This window comes from Schistocerca piceifrons, chromosome 8, assembly GCF_021461385.2.
Source record: "Schistocerca piceifrons isolate TAMUIC-IGC-003096 chromosome 8, iqSchPice1.1, whole genome shotgun sequence".
NCBI lineage: Eukaryota > Metazoa > Arthropoda > Insecta > Orthoptera > Acrididae > Schistocerca > Schistocerca piceifrons.
This window is the reverse complement of record NC_060145.1, coordinates 429024222-429043879: the sequence shown is the minus strand read 5'-3', so window position 1 is coordinate 429043879 and position 19658 is coordinate 429024222. Positions and strand designations below refer to the sequence as shown.

General features: G+C 36.9%; 1 protein-coding gene across 1 annotated transcript in view; it reads left to right on the top strand.

The window, feature by feature from the left end:
* The window catches only part of LOC124712058 (SH2B adapter protein 1-like), a 45839-nt gene that overhangs the window by 16365 nt on the left and 9816 nt on the right, over positions 1-19658 (top strand). The window contains 3 exon segments of the mRNA XM_047242353.1: positions 74-225; positions 227-292; positions 424-457. Of these exon segments, the coding sequence (XP_047098309.1) occupies positions 74-225; positions 227-292; positions 424-457 (252 nt within the window).

Genomic DNA, 19658 nt, shown 5'->3' with positions numbered 1-19658 from the left:
TGCTTGAGTGGTGTGTGATTTATTATTATTATTATTATTATTATTCAGTATTACAATGTAAATTATTTTACAGCATTTACGAATGACGCTCAGTGACCAAGGCCAGTGTCGTGTTCAACACCTCTGGTTTACCAGCATCTTCGATATGCTGGATCACTTCAGACAACATCCAATTCCACTAGAGTCAGGTGGCACGGCCGATGTCACGCTGACTGAGTACGTGCTGGCACTGCCTCCGGTCACTCCACCGTCCACGACAAGGCCTGTCGTGCCATCTGCTGCGGCAACCTCGGTTCCTGCCCAGCCCACAGTGCAGCAGCTCCCACCTCAGCCGCAGCCCCAGCCTGCAGGGCCGCAGCAGCCACAGCAGCCGCCAGCCGCGACGCCGGCCGTCAGCGGAGCGACAGCTGCCGAGGCCAGGAGCCGGCCACCTCCTCCCCCAGAACCCATCAGAGAAGTGAGCTACTATTAACACTACAACTTTTTGTGTTTTTCTGTTTTGTTTGGTACCGGTGCCTGCTTCCACTATATTAAGATACATGTGGTCTGCTGTATTTTGTTTGTGTATCTTATGCTAAAGGTTTGCAGTTGTTTGCAATGCCATTGCTCCAGGTTGGATTTAGAAAGCTGCCTACTGTGTTGCTTTTGTGACTAGTAATACGAATGGAAAAAAATGAGTGAATGTGTCAGTAGTCCTGTTCTTTGTTGCAATATGATTGAGATAGAATAATGGGAACGTGCATTTGTTGTTACTGATTGTTTAATGAGTGTAATAAGAATGCAAAGAAATGCAGCTTCCATATGATATTCTGTATATGGAGTGTTTGGGCTCCAGGAGTAAGCTTCACAAGTCTATTAATGTTTATACTTTTCTTTCTTTCTTGCACTGTCTGCATTAAGTGTTCATTGCATGAGTCTTTGACTTGAAATTTGCAGTGTGGTGAACCACTTTCTTTATCACTTTGCAGCATGGTCTCTACAGTTGCTTGTCTTTGCTTGTTAAATTCCTGTTACCTCTGATCTGTTTTTCTGGATTCCTGTGTATGTGTTACAGCAAAGTGAAACCAGTCTAAATCTTCTAATTCTCTTTGGTGTGAGGCTCAGAAATGTGGTGGTTTCTTTTTTTGTGCTTTAGTGTTGAGCTGAAAAGTACAATGTGTAATTTTTCCAATATGGATATTTTAAGAACCAGAAATTAACCACGAGTGCTTGAATGAGTAGCTATTGTAAATATGAATGTTATTGTCAGTATTATTCTTCTGAGGCACAGTAAAATTGGTTAATTGTGATGGCACTTAATCGTAGTTTGTCATGTACTAAACTGAAGTTCAGTTGAGACTGTGGCATCTTTTTCTGGTATTTATGGATCTCGGATTGTCAGATACCTCAGCATTCGTCTTTTGAATCTGCCGCTCTTGTCATTTCTTTCCACACTTGCAGTTAAATTATAGGGTATGGGTTCCGCCTTTTTGCAAACACACTGTTTTTTTATCTTTACACAAACATGTTTCAGCACCTGTGTGCCATCACCAGTGGGTTTTTATTTATTGAAAACTGTAACAAGTGAAAGTATTTTGAGTTATAAGTGATTTGACAAAGTGAGGCATAAAGAAAGTTTTTGTTTGTTTTGCTTCTGTGATTTTACATTATATGGTTTTGCAGGAGCAACTGTATGGTGCCCTGCATTGATAGCTTGCCATCTGCAAACTAAATAGTGTAAACATAAAATTCATCAGCAAGTTAACACATCTCTTCATTTTTCAAAAATGTGATTTTGACGTGTCAGAATGTTTTGCATGTATGATTTTTCCTTCTCATATTTTCTTGTTACTGAACCTTCTTCTTTTAGGTTCCAAGGAGACTGCACACACATATTAATGTACTTTGTGTAGTTTATTTCTTTATAAACATCTTTTTTCTTCGTAAAACACAGTGAGCACTATGGTGTTGTGTTTCCTAACCCAATCAGTGATCATTTGTTCCCGAGTGTAGAGTTCTTGTAATGTGTTAAACAATGTGCCTTACAGATTGTAGTGTTTTCATTTAAAACTTGTTTGCCTTTTGCTATTGCTTTCTGTATGTGGTATTGGATGTGGCCAGATTTCAGTATTTTTAGTTGCTATTGTAGTTGGGTGGTGTTTATGGGCTATTAACTGGTCAGCAAATGTGCTATATACAGATGCTGTTACTTTTTAGTGCTCTGAGGTGTTCTGAATATTTTGTTTTAAGGTTCTTGTATGTTTGTCCTATGTATACTGATTGACAGGCATTGCATGTTAGTTCATATATTCCTGATCTGTGGGAGTCTCCTGTGTTCTAAGTTATATCTGTATTGTGTAGTCTGTCCTGCATCCAGTTTCAAGTATCTGTTTCTTCAATATGTTACCTATTCTTTGTTATTGTAAGTGAGTATGTGTTGAACTGTGAGTATGTGTTGACCTGAGCTGTGTATGGTTCTGTCTGTGTGTGTGTTTTATGCTTTTATTCGTTTTCTGTTTACAGAAATGTTGGTTCGATGTCTCTATCATGTGCAGCTTGTAACCATTTTCCTCTGCTATCTGTTTTATTGTGTTTAGCTCCTGTGTGTGGTTCTGTTTGCTTACACGTGTTTTGTTCGATCTGTGGAGCATGAATCTGAAGCTGCCCGCCTGCTTGCTTGTGTGCCACTGGATGGTTTGACAGATTGAGAATGGTGGTGCTTGTGGTTGTCGGTTTCCTGAACATTGTGAAATCAAGGGTGGTGTTTGTTTTTCATATGGTGAGGTCCAAGACATTTAGTGTGTTGTACGCTTCTAACATGCAGTGAATTTTTGGGTGTAAGTTGTATATTTCCTTGAGTAGTTGTTCTATATATGTGTGCGGTTCATCAGTCAGGCATGCATATCATCGACATAAACGTACCAGTACGTGACTTTGTATTTTTTTTGCTCTTATTATGTGTGTGAAGACCCTATTCTCTAGGTTGTTCATGAATATGTTGGCTAGGAGGCCACCTATTGGGGATCCCATTGGCAGCCCTTCATGCTGGGAATAAAATTCTTTGTCGAACATAAAGTAATTTTGTGCTGTTATGGTCTTCAGTACAGTTGCTATTTCATTAATGTATGAGATGGTGTGGTTCCTTGTTGCTTTAGTCTCTGTATGGTGGTGTTGATTGTTTCACTTATTTGAGTACAAGTGTGCATTGATGTGACGTCAAATGATATGAGGCTTGCTGTGTCTAGGATGTCTATGTTCTTGATTCTCTCTACTAGTTGCATTCAGTTCCCCAGGTTTTTCTTGTCTTCAAAAGTGTATATATTACTTAATAATGTGTGTGTATGTCGGGCGAGGTGGTATGATGGAGCATACCACTGGCCTTAAAGGAGTATATTCTTTGTGCACCTTTGGTAGGGATTTTAGAGTGGGTGCCTTTGGATTTTTTGTGTCATTCATTTTATCTGGACTTTTGAGAACGTATTTTTTATTTTTTTTTTAGTGTCTGTTGGATGTTTCTATGATGTATTGCTCTTGGATCACTGGTCAGTTTGATGATGTTGTTGTCCCACAGAAACACTCATGTTTTATCTGTGTATTCCTTTTCATTCATAATCACAATGGTGTTCCCTTTGTCTGCTCTTGTTAGTATGGCATTGTTTTGTTTTAATTTTTGTTTTATCATGTTGGCTGTGATTTGTTCTGGTGTTTTTTCTTTTGAGATTATGGTGTATTTGTGTGTTTTGAATATCTGTGTTATTTCTGAAGCAACTAATTCTCTTGTTAAGTTTGCATTAAAATTTTATGTACCCAGTCTTCTTGTTCTTTTATAGTATGTTCAGATTCTGTTATAAGGTCTTCTTTTGTTTTATGTAATATGTGTCTGTTAATGTTGCATTTGGATCCTTCCCCAGTAGACCTTTTTCTTGTTTGGTGAGAATAAAGTCAGGTAGGTTAGTGATTCTGCCATAGAATTAATCTTTTTGATTGTGGCAACTGTTTGTAGTGGATGTGCTCATATTGTTTATGATTCTGTTTAGCTTTTTATTTGTTTATTCTGTTTTTCTTGCATTATTTTCTGTAAGTGTGCCTTTTCTCTCTGTTATTTCTTCAAACTGAACCGATATTGCAAATTTATTGGCCAATTCTAAATGAGTTTTGTCACGTTCCTTGTTGAGTAACTGTTTTTTTAGCATGTAGTTCCCTAATTTCATGTTGTAGCCATATAATCTCTGCCTTCCATTTCACTTTACTTGGTGCAGACGACATGCTGTTTAGAGAGTTTTCTAGATAGTTTAGAGTTACATTGTGAGTTGGACAGTTAACTGTATGTTGAGGGTTGTCTTCTGAAGTTTCATTAAGGTGTTCCTGTATTTATTGTAGAGCTTGCTGGGCAATGCCTGGATGGGCAACAAAATATTCATCTTTTGACTTTGTTTGTATTGCTTATTAGCGTGATTTTACATTATATGGTTTTGCAGGACCAATTGTATGATGTTCTTCGCTGATAGCTTGTCGTCTCCAGTCGAAACAATGTAAATGTACATTTCATCTGCGAGAATAGGGTCTTCACACGCATAATAAGAGCAAAAAGTACAAACTTATTTTTGCAATTTTGTCATATGGTGACATGGTTGGAGACCGTGGCTGTTATTTGAAGACAAATGTTGATGGTGTTGGGGCTGAAAGTAAATTTGTGGCTGGTTGCTGTCCCAACACCATCAACAAAGTTATTTATTGGCACCGTTATGTTGGTGACATAATATGCCTGATTGATGAACTACACACTCTTATAGAACAGCTACACAAGGAAATAAACAACTTGCACCCAAAAATTCAATTCCTGTTAAAACAGACTACACACTAAATTTCTTGGATCTCACCATATGAATAACAAATGCGACCCATGATTTCACAATATTTAGGAAACCGACTACCATGAGCACCACCATTCACAATGTGTATAACCACCCAGTGGGACACAAGTAAGCAAGCTTCAGATTCACGCTCCACAGATTGAACAGAACACGTGTAAACAAACAGAATCACACACAGGAGCTAAACACAATAAAACAGATTGCAGAGGAAAATGGTTACAAGCCCTACATCATAGAGAAATCAAACCAACATATTTGTAAACAGAAAACGAATGAAATCACAACACACTCTAAGCCTTACACAACAAAGATCAACACAACATACAAACAATGACCACATGCAAGACTCAACAGTACAACAACGCACACACATACACACACACACAAAACAAAATGGCACATACTCACCTACAATAACAAAAACGTCTACAGAATAGGCAACACACTGAAGAAAAAGGAACTTCAAATAGGATACAGGACAGATAACACAACACAGAAAAACTCAGAACACAGGAGACACCCATAGGTAAATTCAACAGATCAGGAATATATGAACTGACAGGCAACACCTCTGTCAATGTACATAAGACAAACATGCAAGTACCTTAAAAAAAGATACTCAGGACACCTCAGAGCACTAAATGTAACAGAATCTATAGCACATTTGCTGACCGCCTAATAGCCCATTAGCACCGCCCAGCTACATTTATTTATTTATTTCTTGTTCCGTAGATCCAGTTAGTGAGTCAATCACAAGGATATGGAACGTGTCAAATTGTACAGGTTTCAATTTAAACTTACAATAAATACAAGGGCATTTCAATGGCAAATTGTACATAGTTTAAGTAAGACATACTATAAATACAGTAACAGATACAATGTCAGCTAGATAACATAACTACCATTTGACAGAAAAAGGAGTTTCAAATAAAGGTTAAAGATAAGAGCACAAAGTTAAATCAGATATTAGGCCTACAAGAGTAAATACATGTACAGCCAATCTGTTGTTACAAAAAGTGTGCTAATGCCCAAATGCACAATAAAATCAATTGAACTACTTCTAGACATAATACGTTTAGTGATGGTATACATTTTCTTTCAGGTATTCATCCACAGTATAATAAGATTTTTCTGTCAGGTAATCTTTGAGAACTTGTTTAAATTTTGGCAGTTCTGTATGAACACATTTGATATGTCGTGGTAGAGCATTGAACAGCTTAATGCTGGAATAGTAAACTCCTTTTTGTACCAGAGTGAGACGTTTCATTTCTAAATGTAGATTGTTTTTGTTTCTGGTATTATAACCATGGAATTTACTGTTGTCTTGGTAGATGGAATAATTTTTGCACACAAAGGTGAGCAAGGAAAAAATATACTGTGAGGCAGTTGTTAGGATACCTATCTTCCGAAACAAGTGCCTGCAAGAGTGTCTTTGATGGACCCCACACATTATTCTGATTGCTTTTTTTTGGATGGTGAAAACTTTTTTTGCAAGTGGTTGGTTCCCCCAGAATATGATAGCATATGACATCAATGAGTGGAAGTAGCCAAAGTAGGCAACCTTAATAGTGTCAACTTCAGCCACTGAAGAAATTACCCGTAATGCAAATGTTGCCGAGCTAAGTTTTTTACATAGATGAAGAATGTGAACTGACCAATTACATTTACTGTCTATGTAAGCACCCAGGAATTTTGTGTCTTCAACTTTCTGTATTGGTTGACCTCTACATTTTATGTTAATTTCATCGGGATTACTTTGTGATGTATGGAACCTCATATAATGAGTTTTATCTGCATTGAGCGAGAGACCATTTGAGGAGAACCAATTTAAGATGTCATTAAAAACAGTATTTGTAGTTTTTTCAAGATCATGATCAATCAAATCGTCAATTAGAATTGTGGTATCATCGGCAAACAGGGTAAATTTGCTGTTTGTCTCAGAACAAAGAGGAAGATCATTAATAAAGATGAGGAAAAGCAGTGGGCCCAAAACGGAGCCTTGAGGCACACCACACGTTATCGTGCCCCATTCAGACGAGGCAGGTTCTCCAGAAGAGCCATTTAGCATTACAGTCTGCTTCCGATCCTGTAGATATGATTGCAGCCACAAGCCAACAGTACCACCTAAACCATAGTATTCTGCCTTTTTCCAAAGAATTTGGTGGTTTACACAGTCGAAGGCTTTCGTAAGATCACAAAAAATACACACTGGAGACATTTTTTTGTTAATGGCTTCCAAAACTTGGTTGCTGAAAGAGAATATTGCCTGTTCAGTACAAAGACCGGCACGAAAACCAAACTGATTTTTGCTTAAGATACTGTGGAAGTTGAGATGGTCTACAATCCTCCTGTGCATGAGTTTTTCTAGAATTTTCGAGAAGGTAGTTAATAGGGATATTGGGCGATAGTTTGTAACAATGCTTTTATCCCCTTTTTTAAAGAGAGGAATCACTACAGCCAACTTAAGTCTGTCAGGGACAATCCCATCTTGTAGGGATGCATTGTATATGTTGCATAAGACCGGGACTAACAAATTTATAACAGTGTTTCAGTATTTTACTAGAAATATAGCAGCAGATTTAGAAATACTGAAATTTGGCCACAGACAATACCACAAACTAACAATATATGAGACCTTCCACATACAGAAGGCAATAGCAAAAGGCAAACAAGTTTTAAATGAAAACACTACATTATGTAAAGGCACATTGTTTAATGCACTAAAGGATCTCTACACTCGGGAACAAATGATAGCCAACGTGATTAGGAAACACGATGGCATAGTGCTCACTGTGTTTTGCAAAGTAAAAAGGCATTCATAAAGAAAGAAGCTACACAAAGTACATTAATATGTGTGTGCAGTCTCCTTGGGATTTAAAAGAGGAAGGATAGAAGTAATAACAATTATTATTTCAAAAATCAAGAGATATGTTAACCTGCCAATGATACGTACATTTACATGGGTTGGTTTGCAGATGACAAGCTATCAGGACACCATACAGTTGGTCCTGTGAAACCATATAATGTAAAAATCATGGTATGAAGCCAAGCAAACAAAAACTTTCTTTAGGGCTCACTTTGTTAAGTCATTTGTAACCTAAAATACTTTCACTTTTTACAGTTTTCAAAAAACAAAAATGCGCTGGTGATGGCTCAGAGGTGCTGAATCATGTTTGTCCAAAAAGAAAAATCAGTTTGTTTGTAAAAAGACAGAACCTGTATCCTGTAGTTGTAACTACAATGCGGAAAGAAAGGGCAAAAGCAGCAGATTCAAAAGATGAATATTTCGTTGCCGAATGAGGCATTCTGCTCTACCATAAATACAAGAACAACGTAATAAAACTTCAGAAGACAACCTTCAGCATACAGTTTAGTAAAAATTGTCTAACTCGTAACGTAATTCCAGACTATATGAAAAAATTTTGTAAATAGCGTGTCACCTGCATCAAGTAAGGTGAAATGGAAGGAGGAGATTATATGGCTAAAACATGAAATTAGGGAATTACACAGTAAGAAACAGTTACTTAAAAACAAACTTGTACAAACCTGTAGAATTGACCTATAAATTTACAATATCAGCTCAGTTGGAGAAAATTACAGAGAGACAAAAGGTACACATACAGAAAATAATTCAAGAAAAACTGAATAAGCAAACAAAAAACTAAACAGAATCATAAACAGTATGAGCACACCCATTACAAACAGTCACCACAATCAAAAGCATCAATTCAATGACAGAATCGTCTACCTTACTGACATTATTCTCACTAAACAAGAGAAAGGTCTACTGGGGAAGGGCCCAAATGCAACATTAACAGACACATATTACATAAAACAAAAGAAGACCTTATAACAGAATCTGAACATACTATAAAAGAACAAAGAAGACGGTACATCAAATTTTAAGGCAAACTTAACAAGAAAATTAGTTGCTGCAGAAATAACACAGATATTCAAAACACACAAATACACCATAATCTCAAAAGAAAAAACACCAGAACAAATCACAGCCAACATGATAAAACAAAAATTAAAACAAAACGATGCCATACTAACAAGAGCAGACAAAGGGAACATCATTGTGATTATGAATGAAAAGGAATACATAGATAAAACATGAGTGTTTCTGTGGGACAACAACATCATCAAACTGACCAGTGATCCAAGAGCAATACATCATAGAAACATCCAACAGACACTAAAAAAAAATAAAAAATACGTTCTCAAAAGTCCAGATAAAATGAATGACACAAAAAAATCCAAAGGCACCCACTCTAAAATCCCTACCAAAGGTGCACAAAGAATATACTCCTTTAAGGCCAGTGGTATGCTCCATCATACCACCTCGCCCGACATACACACACATTATAAAGTAATATATACACTTTTGAAGACAAGAAAAACCTAGGGAACTGAATGCAACTAGTAGAGAGAATCAAGAACATAGACATCCTAGACACAGCAAGCCTCATATCATTTGACGTCACATCAATGCACACTTGTACTCAAATAAGTGAAACAATCAACATCACCATACAGAGACTAAAGCAACAAGGAACCACACCATCTCATACATTAATGAAATAGCAACTGTACTGAAGACCATAACAGCACAAAATTACTTTATGTTCAACAAAGAATTTTATTCCCAGCATGAAGGGCTGCCAATGGGATCCCCAATAGGTGGCCTCCTAGCCAACATATTCATGAACAACCTAGAGAATAGGGTCTTCACACACATAATAAGAGCAAAAAAAATACAAAGTCACGTACTGGTACGTTTATGACGATGATATGCATGCCTGACTGATGAACTGCACACATATATAGAACAACTACTCAAGGAAATATACAACTTACACCCAAAAATTCACTGCATGTTAGAAGCGTACAACACACTAAATGTCTTGGACCTCACCATATGAAAAACAAACACCACCCTTGATTTCACAATGTTCAGGAAACCGACAACCACAAGCACCACCATTCTCAATCTGTCAAACCATCCAGTGGCACACAAGCAAGCAGGCGGGCAGCTTCAGATTCATGCTCCACAGATCGAACAAAACACGTATAAGCAAACAGAACCATACACAGGAGCTAAACACAATAAAACAGATAGCAGAGGAAAATGGTTATGAGCTGCACATGATAGAGAAATAAAACCAACATCATTTCCTTAAACAGAAAACGAATAAAAGCACACACACACACACACACACACACACACACACACACACACAACCAACCAACCTTCAGCTCAGGTCAACACAACATACAAACAATGATCAGATGCAAGACACAACAGTACAACACACACACACAAAACAAAATGGCACATACTCACCTACAATTAAAAATTGTCCACAGAATAGGTAACATATTGAAGAAGCAGGGACTAGAAATAGGATACAGGACAGGCAACACAACACAGAAAAGACTTAGAGCACAGGAGACATCTGTAAGTGAATTCAACGTATCAGGACTATATGAACTGATATGCAACACCTGACAGTCAGTATACATAGGGCAAACATGTAGGAACCTTAAAACACCTGCGAGCACAGAAAAATAATGACAACCATAGCACATGTGCTGACCACCTATTAGCCCATAACTACCTCCAAGTTACAATAGCAACAGATTTAAAACTGCTGAAATCCAGCTGCAGCGTATACCACAAACTGACAGTAGAAGAGAACGTCCACATACAGAAAGCAAGCAAGTTTTAACTGAAAATACTACTCTCTGTAAAGGCATATTATTTAACACTTTAAAGGAACTTTAGAGGAAAGGCGACACAAACAGCTAAAGGAGCTTATATACACACACACACACACACACACACACACACACACACACACACACACACAGAAAGAGAGTGAAAAAGTAAACAAAATTCAAATTCGGTGCCACTCTCTCTCGGGAACATATGAATGCTGATGGGGTTAGGAAACACATTAACATAGTGCTCACTGTGTTTTGCGAAGTACAAAGGTGGTTAGAAAGAAAGAAACTACACAAAGTACATTTATATGTGTGTGCAGTGTCCTTGGAACCTAAAAGTAGAGTGAAAGAAATAGTAACAACTATATATCCAAAACATTTTGACATGCCAAAATCATGTCTTTTAAAAACCAAGAGATGTCTAAACTTGCCGATGAAATTTACATTTACATTGTTTGGTTTGCAGGTGACAAGCTATCGGTGCAGGACACCATATCATTGGTCCTGCAAAGCCCTATAATGTAAAATCACAGGAAGAAGCAAAACAAACAAAAACTTTCTTTAGGCTTCACTTTGTTAAATCAGTTATAACCTAAAATACTTTCACTTTTTACAGTTTTCAGTAAATGAAAACCTGCTGACGATGGCACAGAGGTGCTGAAATCTGTTTGGGTAAAAAGAAAAACAGCATTTTTGCAAAAAGGTGGAACCCATATCCTGTAAGTGTCAGCTTTCAATGACTCATTTTTGTCTGTGCTGCATAAACAGTTAATTTGTATCTCCATCACAATAGTTACTATATTATGAAAAGGATATATTGCTATTCAGTTGTAGAGTTACAGAGTGACCCAACAAAAAGACTGTTATGCGTTGAGCTTTTGGTCAAGTACTTCTCCAGAAAGGAAACACTCAGGAAACACACACACATTCACATAAGCGAACTCACCTCACACACACATGACTGCTATCTCCACCACTCTGGCCTGGTCTTCCCATTGTTTCACAATAATTACTGTTTTTCAGTAATAACACACTCAACAGCTGTAGGGTTTGTTGATGTAGCTACAATCAACTAAACATACGCTTGACCACAGTAGCTGCTGTCTACTTCTGACCTTTACAGTATTTCATCTAGCTTTACCTCATCTTGATCTACATCAGTAAAGACTCTTATGCTCCAACTGTGTTTGTATACATTTTCATTAGTTCTTGTATCATCTCGTAGAGCTTTTTTTTGTACCATTAAAAACCTTAGGCAGCACCGAGTGTGGATCATATATTTCATAAAACTTTATCTTGTGTGCGAAAGAGAAAAAATGTTACTTCTGATATCTAAAATAATTCAAAAAGTACTATATTTCCCAATATATAGTGCGAGTCCAAATTAAAGCTACCCACAAAGGAGTGCCAATTTAGTATTGTAAAACTTGACATCTAATGTCTTCCACTGGAAATAAAGTATTTAATAACTCTGAGAGACTATAGACCATAATTTTACATTTGATTCTTGGCTTCAGGGTAGAATGTCATACGTGTAATAGTTCAGTTAAATCATACAGTGAATTTCAGCTCTGTTTACTTTCTTTGTGGGTTGCGTTATCCAGCTACACAAAGATAAACATGTTGCCAGGGAAAGTATATTTTTCCTGCAGGTGCATATTTCTTCTACCACCAATGTGGCCAAGTGCTTGAATTTTTTATGTGTTGGTTAATAAAATAGATGAATATAAAAAGGGCTATGCATAGCCACGATATAATTTCCACAGTTATATGACTTAATTTGTATCGCTTTTCCAATTATGTCTACAAGAACATTACAACCAATAACATCAGAAGTGTAAATTCCTCTTGGTTTTCTCCACAACTAATGCCAATTATAGGCCAACATTAGAAAACAGGATTAAGTTTTACTTATGAGAAAACACTAATTTTAAGTGACTTTTTATATTTTCTTTTAAATATCATGAATAAAAAAAAATTAACACTACTTTCTTAGATTATGTGAGACATACAGAAATCTGAATTATTCCTCCTGCATTATAAAACAGTAAAGCCTCTCTGCTTCCATTATTTTATAAAAAGTCTTTTCTTTTCCCCAGAGATTCAGGTTCACTCTTAAATTACTCTTTGAATCGCAGTTTATTCTTTTTAAAGCCGGTGTTATTACTATTCACATACTGTCATCTTTCGGCCAGTGGCTAACTCAATCCTCTAAGCTTTCACTCGTAGTCACAATCTTTCCCAACACAAGGTACCACCAGAGTGTCTGTCATTGTTTAATGGGTGCAAAGCATGCTGTTCATGAAATCAAGTAGTGAATACCCACTTTTCAAAATCTGATCTGATGAGTGAAGAGGGAAAGCCAGTTTGTTGGCACAAAAAATAAATATATGAATAAAAATAATTAATAGTGAACAATACTGGTCCCTCACAATAGGATGGACTTGCAAATACATCCCATTTGTATAGAGTACAATGTTCCAGTATCATTGAATATTTTAATGACTACTGTATACATAACATGCAGATCTGCTTTGGCCAACAAGTTTATGTAGTTTGGAAGGAATCTACAGGTTTAATTCTATATGAATGTAACCAGGCTGCTGCAAATTACAGTTATTGGTGGTAAGGCAGAAAGCAAATGAACAGCAAAATTTCATTTCTGCCATATTCTCCTGTACATCCTAGGTTCTTTTTTACTTGCCTTGTGATATTCACACTGTGCATTTATTTCATTCAGTCATTCATTCAGTTCTGTAAATCCTGTCAGTTCTGTAAATCCTGTCACAAAGGTGAACATTGTGGTGTGTGAAACAAAGCAGGAAGCAGAAACAATCACAGACTATTGTCATAATGTAGAATAGAGCTTTTCAGATCTGCTATTCTGGGTAACACACATTCTTATGCATACACATAGATAGTTGCCACCAGAAACCCATATAAACAACATAAACTGACCTAGGTGCTGCCATATTCGAAGTCAATTGAAAAGTCAACTGCTAGCATGGGATCGTATTATGTTTGTTTTTGTTATACAACAGCTTTTGCTGTTGCATCATAGAAACGACGTGTTTCGGGAAATGGTCCCAATAATGAAGTCTGTATGACATGTACTATGTCATCTCAGTGTGATATTTGTGATGTATGAGCTTCTGCATTATTTTGGTGACTTTACTGTAAGGTCAGCAAGCACATTTTTGTAACTACAGCTGTATTTTTCCGCATAGATACTTGTGAATTCATTTATAACTTTTACATTCAGTTGAGATTTGAATGACATTTCATGCTTTGAAGTACTGCAATGCATATTTGTCAGAGGTACCTTTCACAGATCATTGGTATCTATAGTAAAAGCAAATGATGAGTAAACAAACATTTAATAATGTGTGTTGAATGGTTAATTATCATTGCGTTGAGGAGACTTACATATGTGTAGGCAGGACTTTTGTTGTTGTAGCAGTATGTCATCTTTGTTGGAATGGAAGCCAAGAGAGTCATTTTTTATGGAATATTAATACAGTTGTGTAACCTCCCGTGTTATTCAACATCTTACAAGACACCATAAATCTGATATCAATCAGCTACTGTTATTGTATAAAAGCAAGTATGCCAGGCACTTAATTGTGAATTACAGAGTAATCATGTAGATGCAGATGTACACAAAGTATTACTGTCTAACCATCAAAACCATTGTTTTTACTGTTGCAGACTTTGAAGGACTATTATGGATAAAATAAAACTGAAACGTATTGTTGTATATTGCACACTGAGCTACTGACAGTCTAATATTTCTTTTGGGAAGCTAATAGGAATAAAGAGAAATCTAACGAAACATGCTTATGGTATACAGTAATTGACAAATTTAATAATAAATAATGCTGTGTTACATAGTTCTACAATTATTTGACAGTAAAATGTAGCTTTAACTATATTTATATGGTAAGTGGGCCAATTTACCAGAAAGACCCATCAAGCACTTAAAAATTTTTTAAACATTTTCTACATTTATCTTATTTGTTTTCTTATGTCCCCCATCAATTTAGATTTGCACAAATGATGTAATCTATATTTGAAGTACCAGTAACAACTAATGCACCAACTGAATAGAGTTTGGTACAATATCCCTCAGGAGGACATCCAACAACTCTTATCAGTCAGTGGCAAGCCAAATGAATAGTTGCTTAAGGCTCAGAGGTAGGCCATTGTGTTATTCAGTTGCTCAATTTTTGAAGCTCTTTCTCTTAAACAAATCATTCAATTTTTCTGAAACTGTATTCATATGGTTGTACAGACTGCTGCAATATCTAGCACAGTGAATCCATTAATTTAGTTTTTACAGGGTGTATACGACCCGGGAGATCCGGGAAAAACCCGGGAATTTTTTCATCCGGGAGAAAACCGAGAAAAACCCGGGAATTGTTTACAATTCCGGGAATTGTTCATTGTTTTAGTTTTCAGTTAAATTTTTGTGATTTTGAGTGGTAAGAACCAATACTCTAACAAAGGATATTACTGTATCCCGCTACTGCAGAATAACACTGCAGCAACAAAACATGAACGAGAGAGAAATAAACTTAAGCGCCATATACAACAACAAAACACGGTGCTCATACGAGTGTCTGCCAACAGCAAAATGTGTCAGAGACTTTTGGAAGACTATGCAATGCTTCATAACAACAAATTGCCTCTGATGAGCGTGACGTGACAACTGTTTAAATTAGATTCCTTTGAGCAGTTGCGGGCGGGCTCTTGGGCATGCATAGTTGAGTCGTGTATGAGTAGTACCTTCTCCCGCTTTTTGTTACAGAAGTGTGGCTTGGCGCCACTACCTAATATTTCCCCGGTTCGGAAATATAGTAAATCCGAGCCTGATGCACAGAGCAGTCTGAGTTGTGGTGGCGAGGGTGGGTCGTCTCCACATGACCTGTGTTTACGTTCAGTGATTTTGTTGTTTCCTCTTCGTTTATTGCTCTCATGTTAAACGATAAAACGGAATTTTATAACCGGGAGATAGCAAATGAATTAAAATACGTTCACATAATTACGGATGGCTAAAATATGCCATTAGTTTCAGATTTTATTTCCACCTTTCTGACAGTCAAGCATTAATTGCCTTGCAGAACAATCTAGTTATCTTTGTCGGTTTGCTAAAGAGATTTGGCTTTTATTAATCTTTTCTGCTGAGGCAGTCAGTTTATTTGAAACGAACTGTTTAATTTCACACTGTTGGCTGGTTTCAACTGTTTGCTGATTTCTAGTGCACGCATGACATTATGCCATAACAAAGAACCAAATATGAGATAATACAATACTGGTACTCCAAGAAAATTTACATCCGAATCTGGACATACGAATTTGCACTTTAAGCCAAATTATGCGTTTTAGTAAGGTTCACAAAATTCCAATGCTCTTGAAGTATCCTTTGATGTCTTGTTTCTTTTATGACCTAATGTAAGATCTTTTAATGTTTTGCACGTACGAACATATGGCCTTCCTGCGTCATCGCGCGGTGATGACTGTTATCTGGCACTCTCTTGCAACTGCTGAAACGAACCTATTTCTAACAGGTAGCGGGAAAATATTGCGAATGGTGGTTTGAAAAGCGTTACATACATTAAAAGCAAATTTCCTTTTACGCAAGATGAACTGTTTGCGAGAATGAACGATGAATTTTGTAACTAACAAAGTGTTTGACTCTCATTTAAAAATCAACTCTTTGAGGACGGCCATTTAGAAGAATTTTGAGCTCAGAGGAGCATACATTTATGTTGTTATTAAAAATTTTACTGGCACATTTGTGTGATGTACCTTAAAGTGTATCACGCGCAGAAAAGGTCAACATTATATGTGGAAGCTTAGCTTCTCTTCCAGCTTATTAATCTTGGAGACCAATATTATATGTGAATGCTATGTATATTAATTTAAACCATTAACTTTTCTTATTTCTGTTTTCGCGCTACTTAATAGTGATCTTGCTATTGGCTGACTACGTCACGTGTCCTATGCTGTCATGAGCTGGCGAGATCACGTGACATGAGTGAGTGATGAGTGGCTTACAAAACCGCATAGCAATCTCGATTTCAATGCTTCGGAAAGTAACATGTGGTATTTGGTGGAATTCGAATTTATACCTTCATAATACGAAAATATGCAGCGTACATATTGCTGCACATCAAAGGTGTTTTAACCGGGAAATCCGTGAAAAATCCGGGAATTTTTTTTCCTTGTCCACATAGACACCCTGTAATAGTGTCATGCTGACAAACATACAGTTTATCAGTAAACTTTTAGGGATGAAATGGAGTGGCTCTTAAAATTGTGACAGCCATTATGTATCTGATGCCCAGTTCTGTGATTCAGATGATTTCAGACAAGTTGTACTCTGAGATATCTCAGCTTGAGATCCATAAAATATGACAAGCATCAGAGTTTATATAAAAAATATGTTTATAGGAAAAAAGTAGCATTTGTATGGAGATTTAAAAACATATAGAACATGGTTAAAATACAGACACAAACTTATATTTGTTATTGGACTTTACATCGGGAATCAATGCAATACAACTCTTTTGTTTAGATTCCATCAAAATTAATCCATTCTAGGATGCTGTTGAACAAACAGACAATACATTTTTAAGTGTCTCATGAATGCTTCCTGATGTAATTCTGCTGTTGCTCCCTGTGTAAAGCAGAATTAAATTTTATGAAGTCTGGTTTGTTTCCATCAGGAACAGCATGCTCCATGACTGTATTAATGAGATCCAAGAAGGAGAAAGAGCAGCATCAGTCACAAATCTGTAATCTGTTTATTGCAGAGGGATTTCAGCTGTTGCGTAGCTATCTTCAGTGCAATTATATCCAATTCATTACAGCCTATCATAGATAAAATCACACATGGTACCACTGGATATTACTGATAACAAACAGTCGAACTTATGACTGATGCTGCCCTTCTTCCTATCTTTGATTTTATGAATTGTTACAAAGGTCAGAGATAGTAATTTTTACACACTTGTTGTTGTTAGTGGTCATTATTTAATGCAGTATAGTCATCATATATTAGTTCTTTGAGTTCATTGTTTTACCACTGTTGTACAAGGCAAATGGTCTCAGAAAATATAGGGAACAGGAATTACAAAGTACTTTTACTGACCTTCGAAGTAATCACCATTAGCCACCACACACATCCGACATTGATTGTAAAGCTGTAGGAAACTGTCAGCAAACACTTCTTGTTGGAAGCACTCAAAGAACTGTTGTCATGAATTCTTGGTTATCTGCATCATTACAGCAGATAAGACCTGGTGCTACCTATATAATCTGGAGACCAAGTGACAGTCAATGGCATGATGTTCATCGTCTTTGCCACCTCCGTCAGGTAGAAATTGATGATGGGTTGAGCCCCATCAGCTTTGTGATAATCGTAGATTTTTTTCAGCTGACTTTGTTTGTGAGGTAGATGGCGAAAAGCATAGCATTGACAGTCTCTTGGTCTCCAGATCATATTGGTGACATGAGGCCTCTTCTCTTGTAATGAAGTGAATATCCAAAAATGTATGACCACAGTGCTTTGAGCAATTCCACAAGAAGCATTTACAGACAGTTTCCAACTGCTTTACAACCAATGTCACAAATGTTTTGTAGCTAATAGTTATTATTTGTAAGTCTTGTTTCCTTTATTTTCGGAGACCATTAACTGATTAACTGAACGTTTCATGTGTGCTTTGTATAATGGCAGATTTTGTGAACCATCCACACACTTTCCCTGTACACCGTAGTACCCTATTCTTGAAAACATTGGAAACCAGGACGTTACCAAAATTCTTTTATTATACAGGGAGAAGAAAAAATGGCACACTTAGCAGTTGGCATTGTGATCCCTCATCCCAGTTCAAGACAAAAATGAATCTAGTAAAACATAGTCCTACCAATAGGTTTAATAAAAATGCGATTTAAAAAATGAGGCTCTGGTACTGCTGTAACTGCATGCAGTGTGGCCAAAAACAAGTAACATGAACTCTGCACTGTGTCAGAGCTGTCCCATTAGCTCAGTGAAATGAGGCAATGCCGCGGGGAACAGATATGCAGACTCTGTGATGTTTGAGTTGTGTTTGCACCGAACTTTTTAATTAAGACCTCTAATTGTATCAAATTTACACCTCCACAATGTGCTATCTTGCGTATTTCTTTCTGTTGCTGTTACATTTATTTAAACATTACGGCATATCATGAACTTCTTACGTATGTGAACGACCACTTGTGTTTCATCCATGACAAAAAAAAAAAAAAAAGAGCCAATAGAAAATAAAAATGGACACAGTAACTTTGTCTGTATCCAATGAAGTACAAAAAACACAACAGGTAGACTACACTAGACTGCATATAATCTAAATGCAATAACTCCATTCTGTACATTTGCATCCATGCTTATCTTCACAGAGCCAGTACATAAATGTACAAGCAATGTTCATTTTAGAGATGCTCAAAGCAACCACCTTGCATTTGCAAACACTTCGGCACTTGTTGGATCATACTTGCCCTTCAGTATATCCTCTCTTCTCGTCATCCGCCAGGCCTCAATCTCCGCTAATTTCAAGTTGCCGCCACTCATACCTCACCTGTCTTTCAACAACTTCTTTGCCTCTACACTTCTGCCTCGACTGACATCTCTGCCCAAACTCTTTGTCTTTAAATATGTCTGCTTGTGTCTGTATGTGTGGATGGATATGTGCGTGTGTGCGAGTGTATACCTGTCCTTTTTTCCCCCTAAGGTAAGTCTTTCCGCTCCCGGGATTGGAATGACTCCTTACCCTCTCCTTTAAAACCCACTTCCTTTCGTCTTCCCCTCTCCTTCCCTCTTTCCTGATGAGGCAACAATTTGTTGCGAAAGCTTGAATTTTGTGTGTATGTTTGTGTTTGTTTGTGTGTCTATCGACCTGCCAGCGTTTTTGTTCGGTAAGTCACCTCATCTTTGTATTTATATATAGTTTTTCCCACGTGGAATGTTTCCTTCCATTATATTAACAACATACTTAAGTTAATATAACAACTTTATTTATTTTTTTTAATATTTTTTTC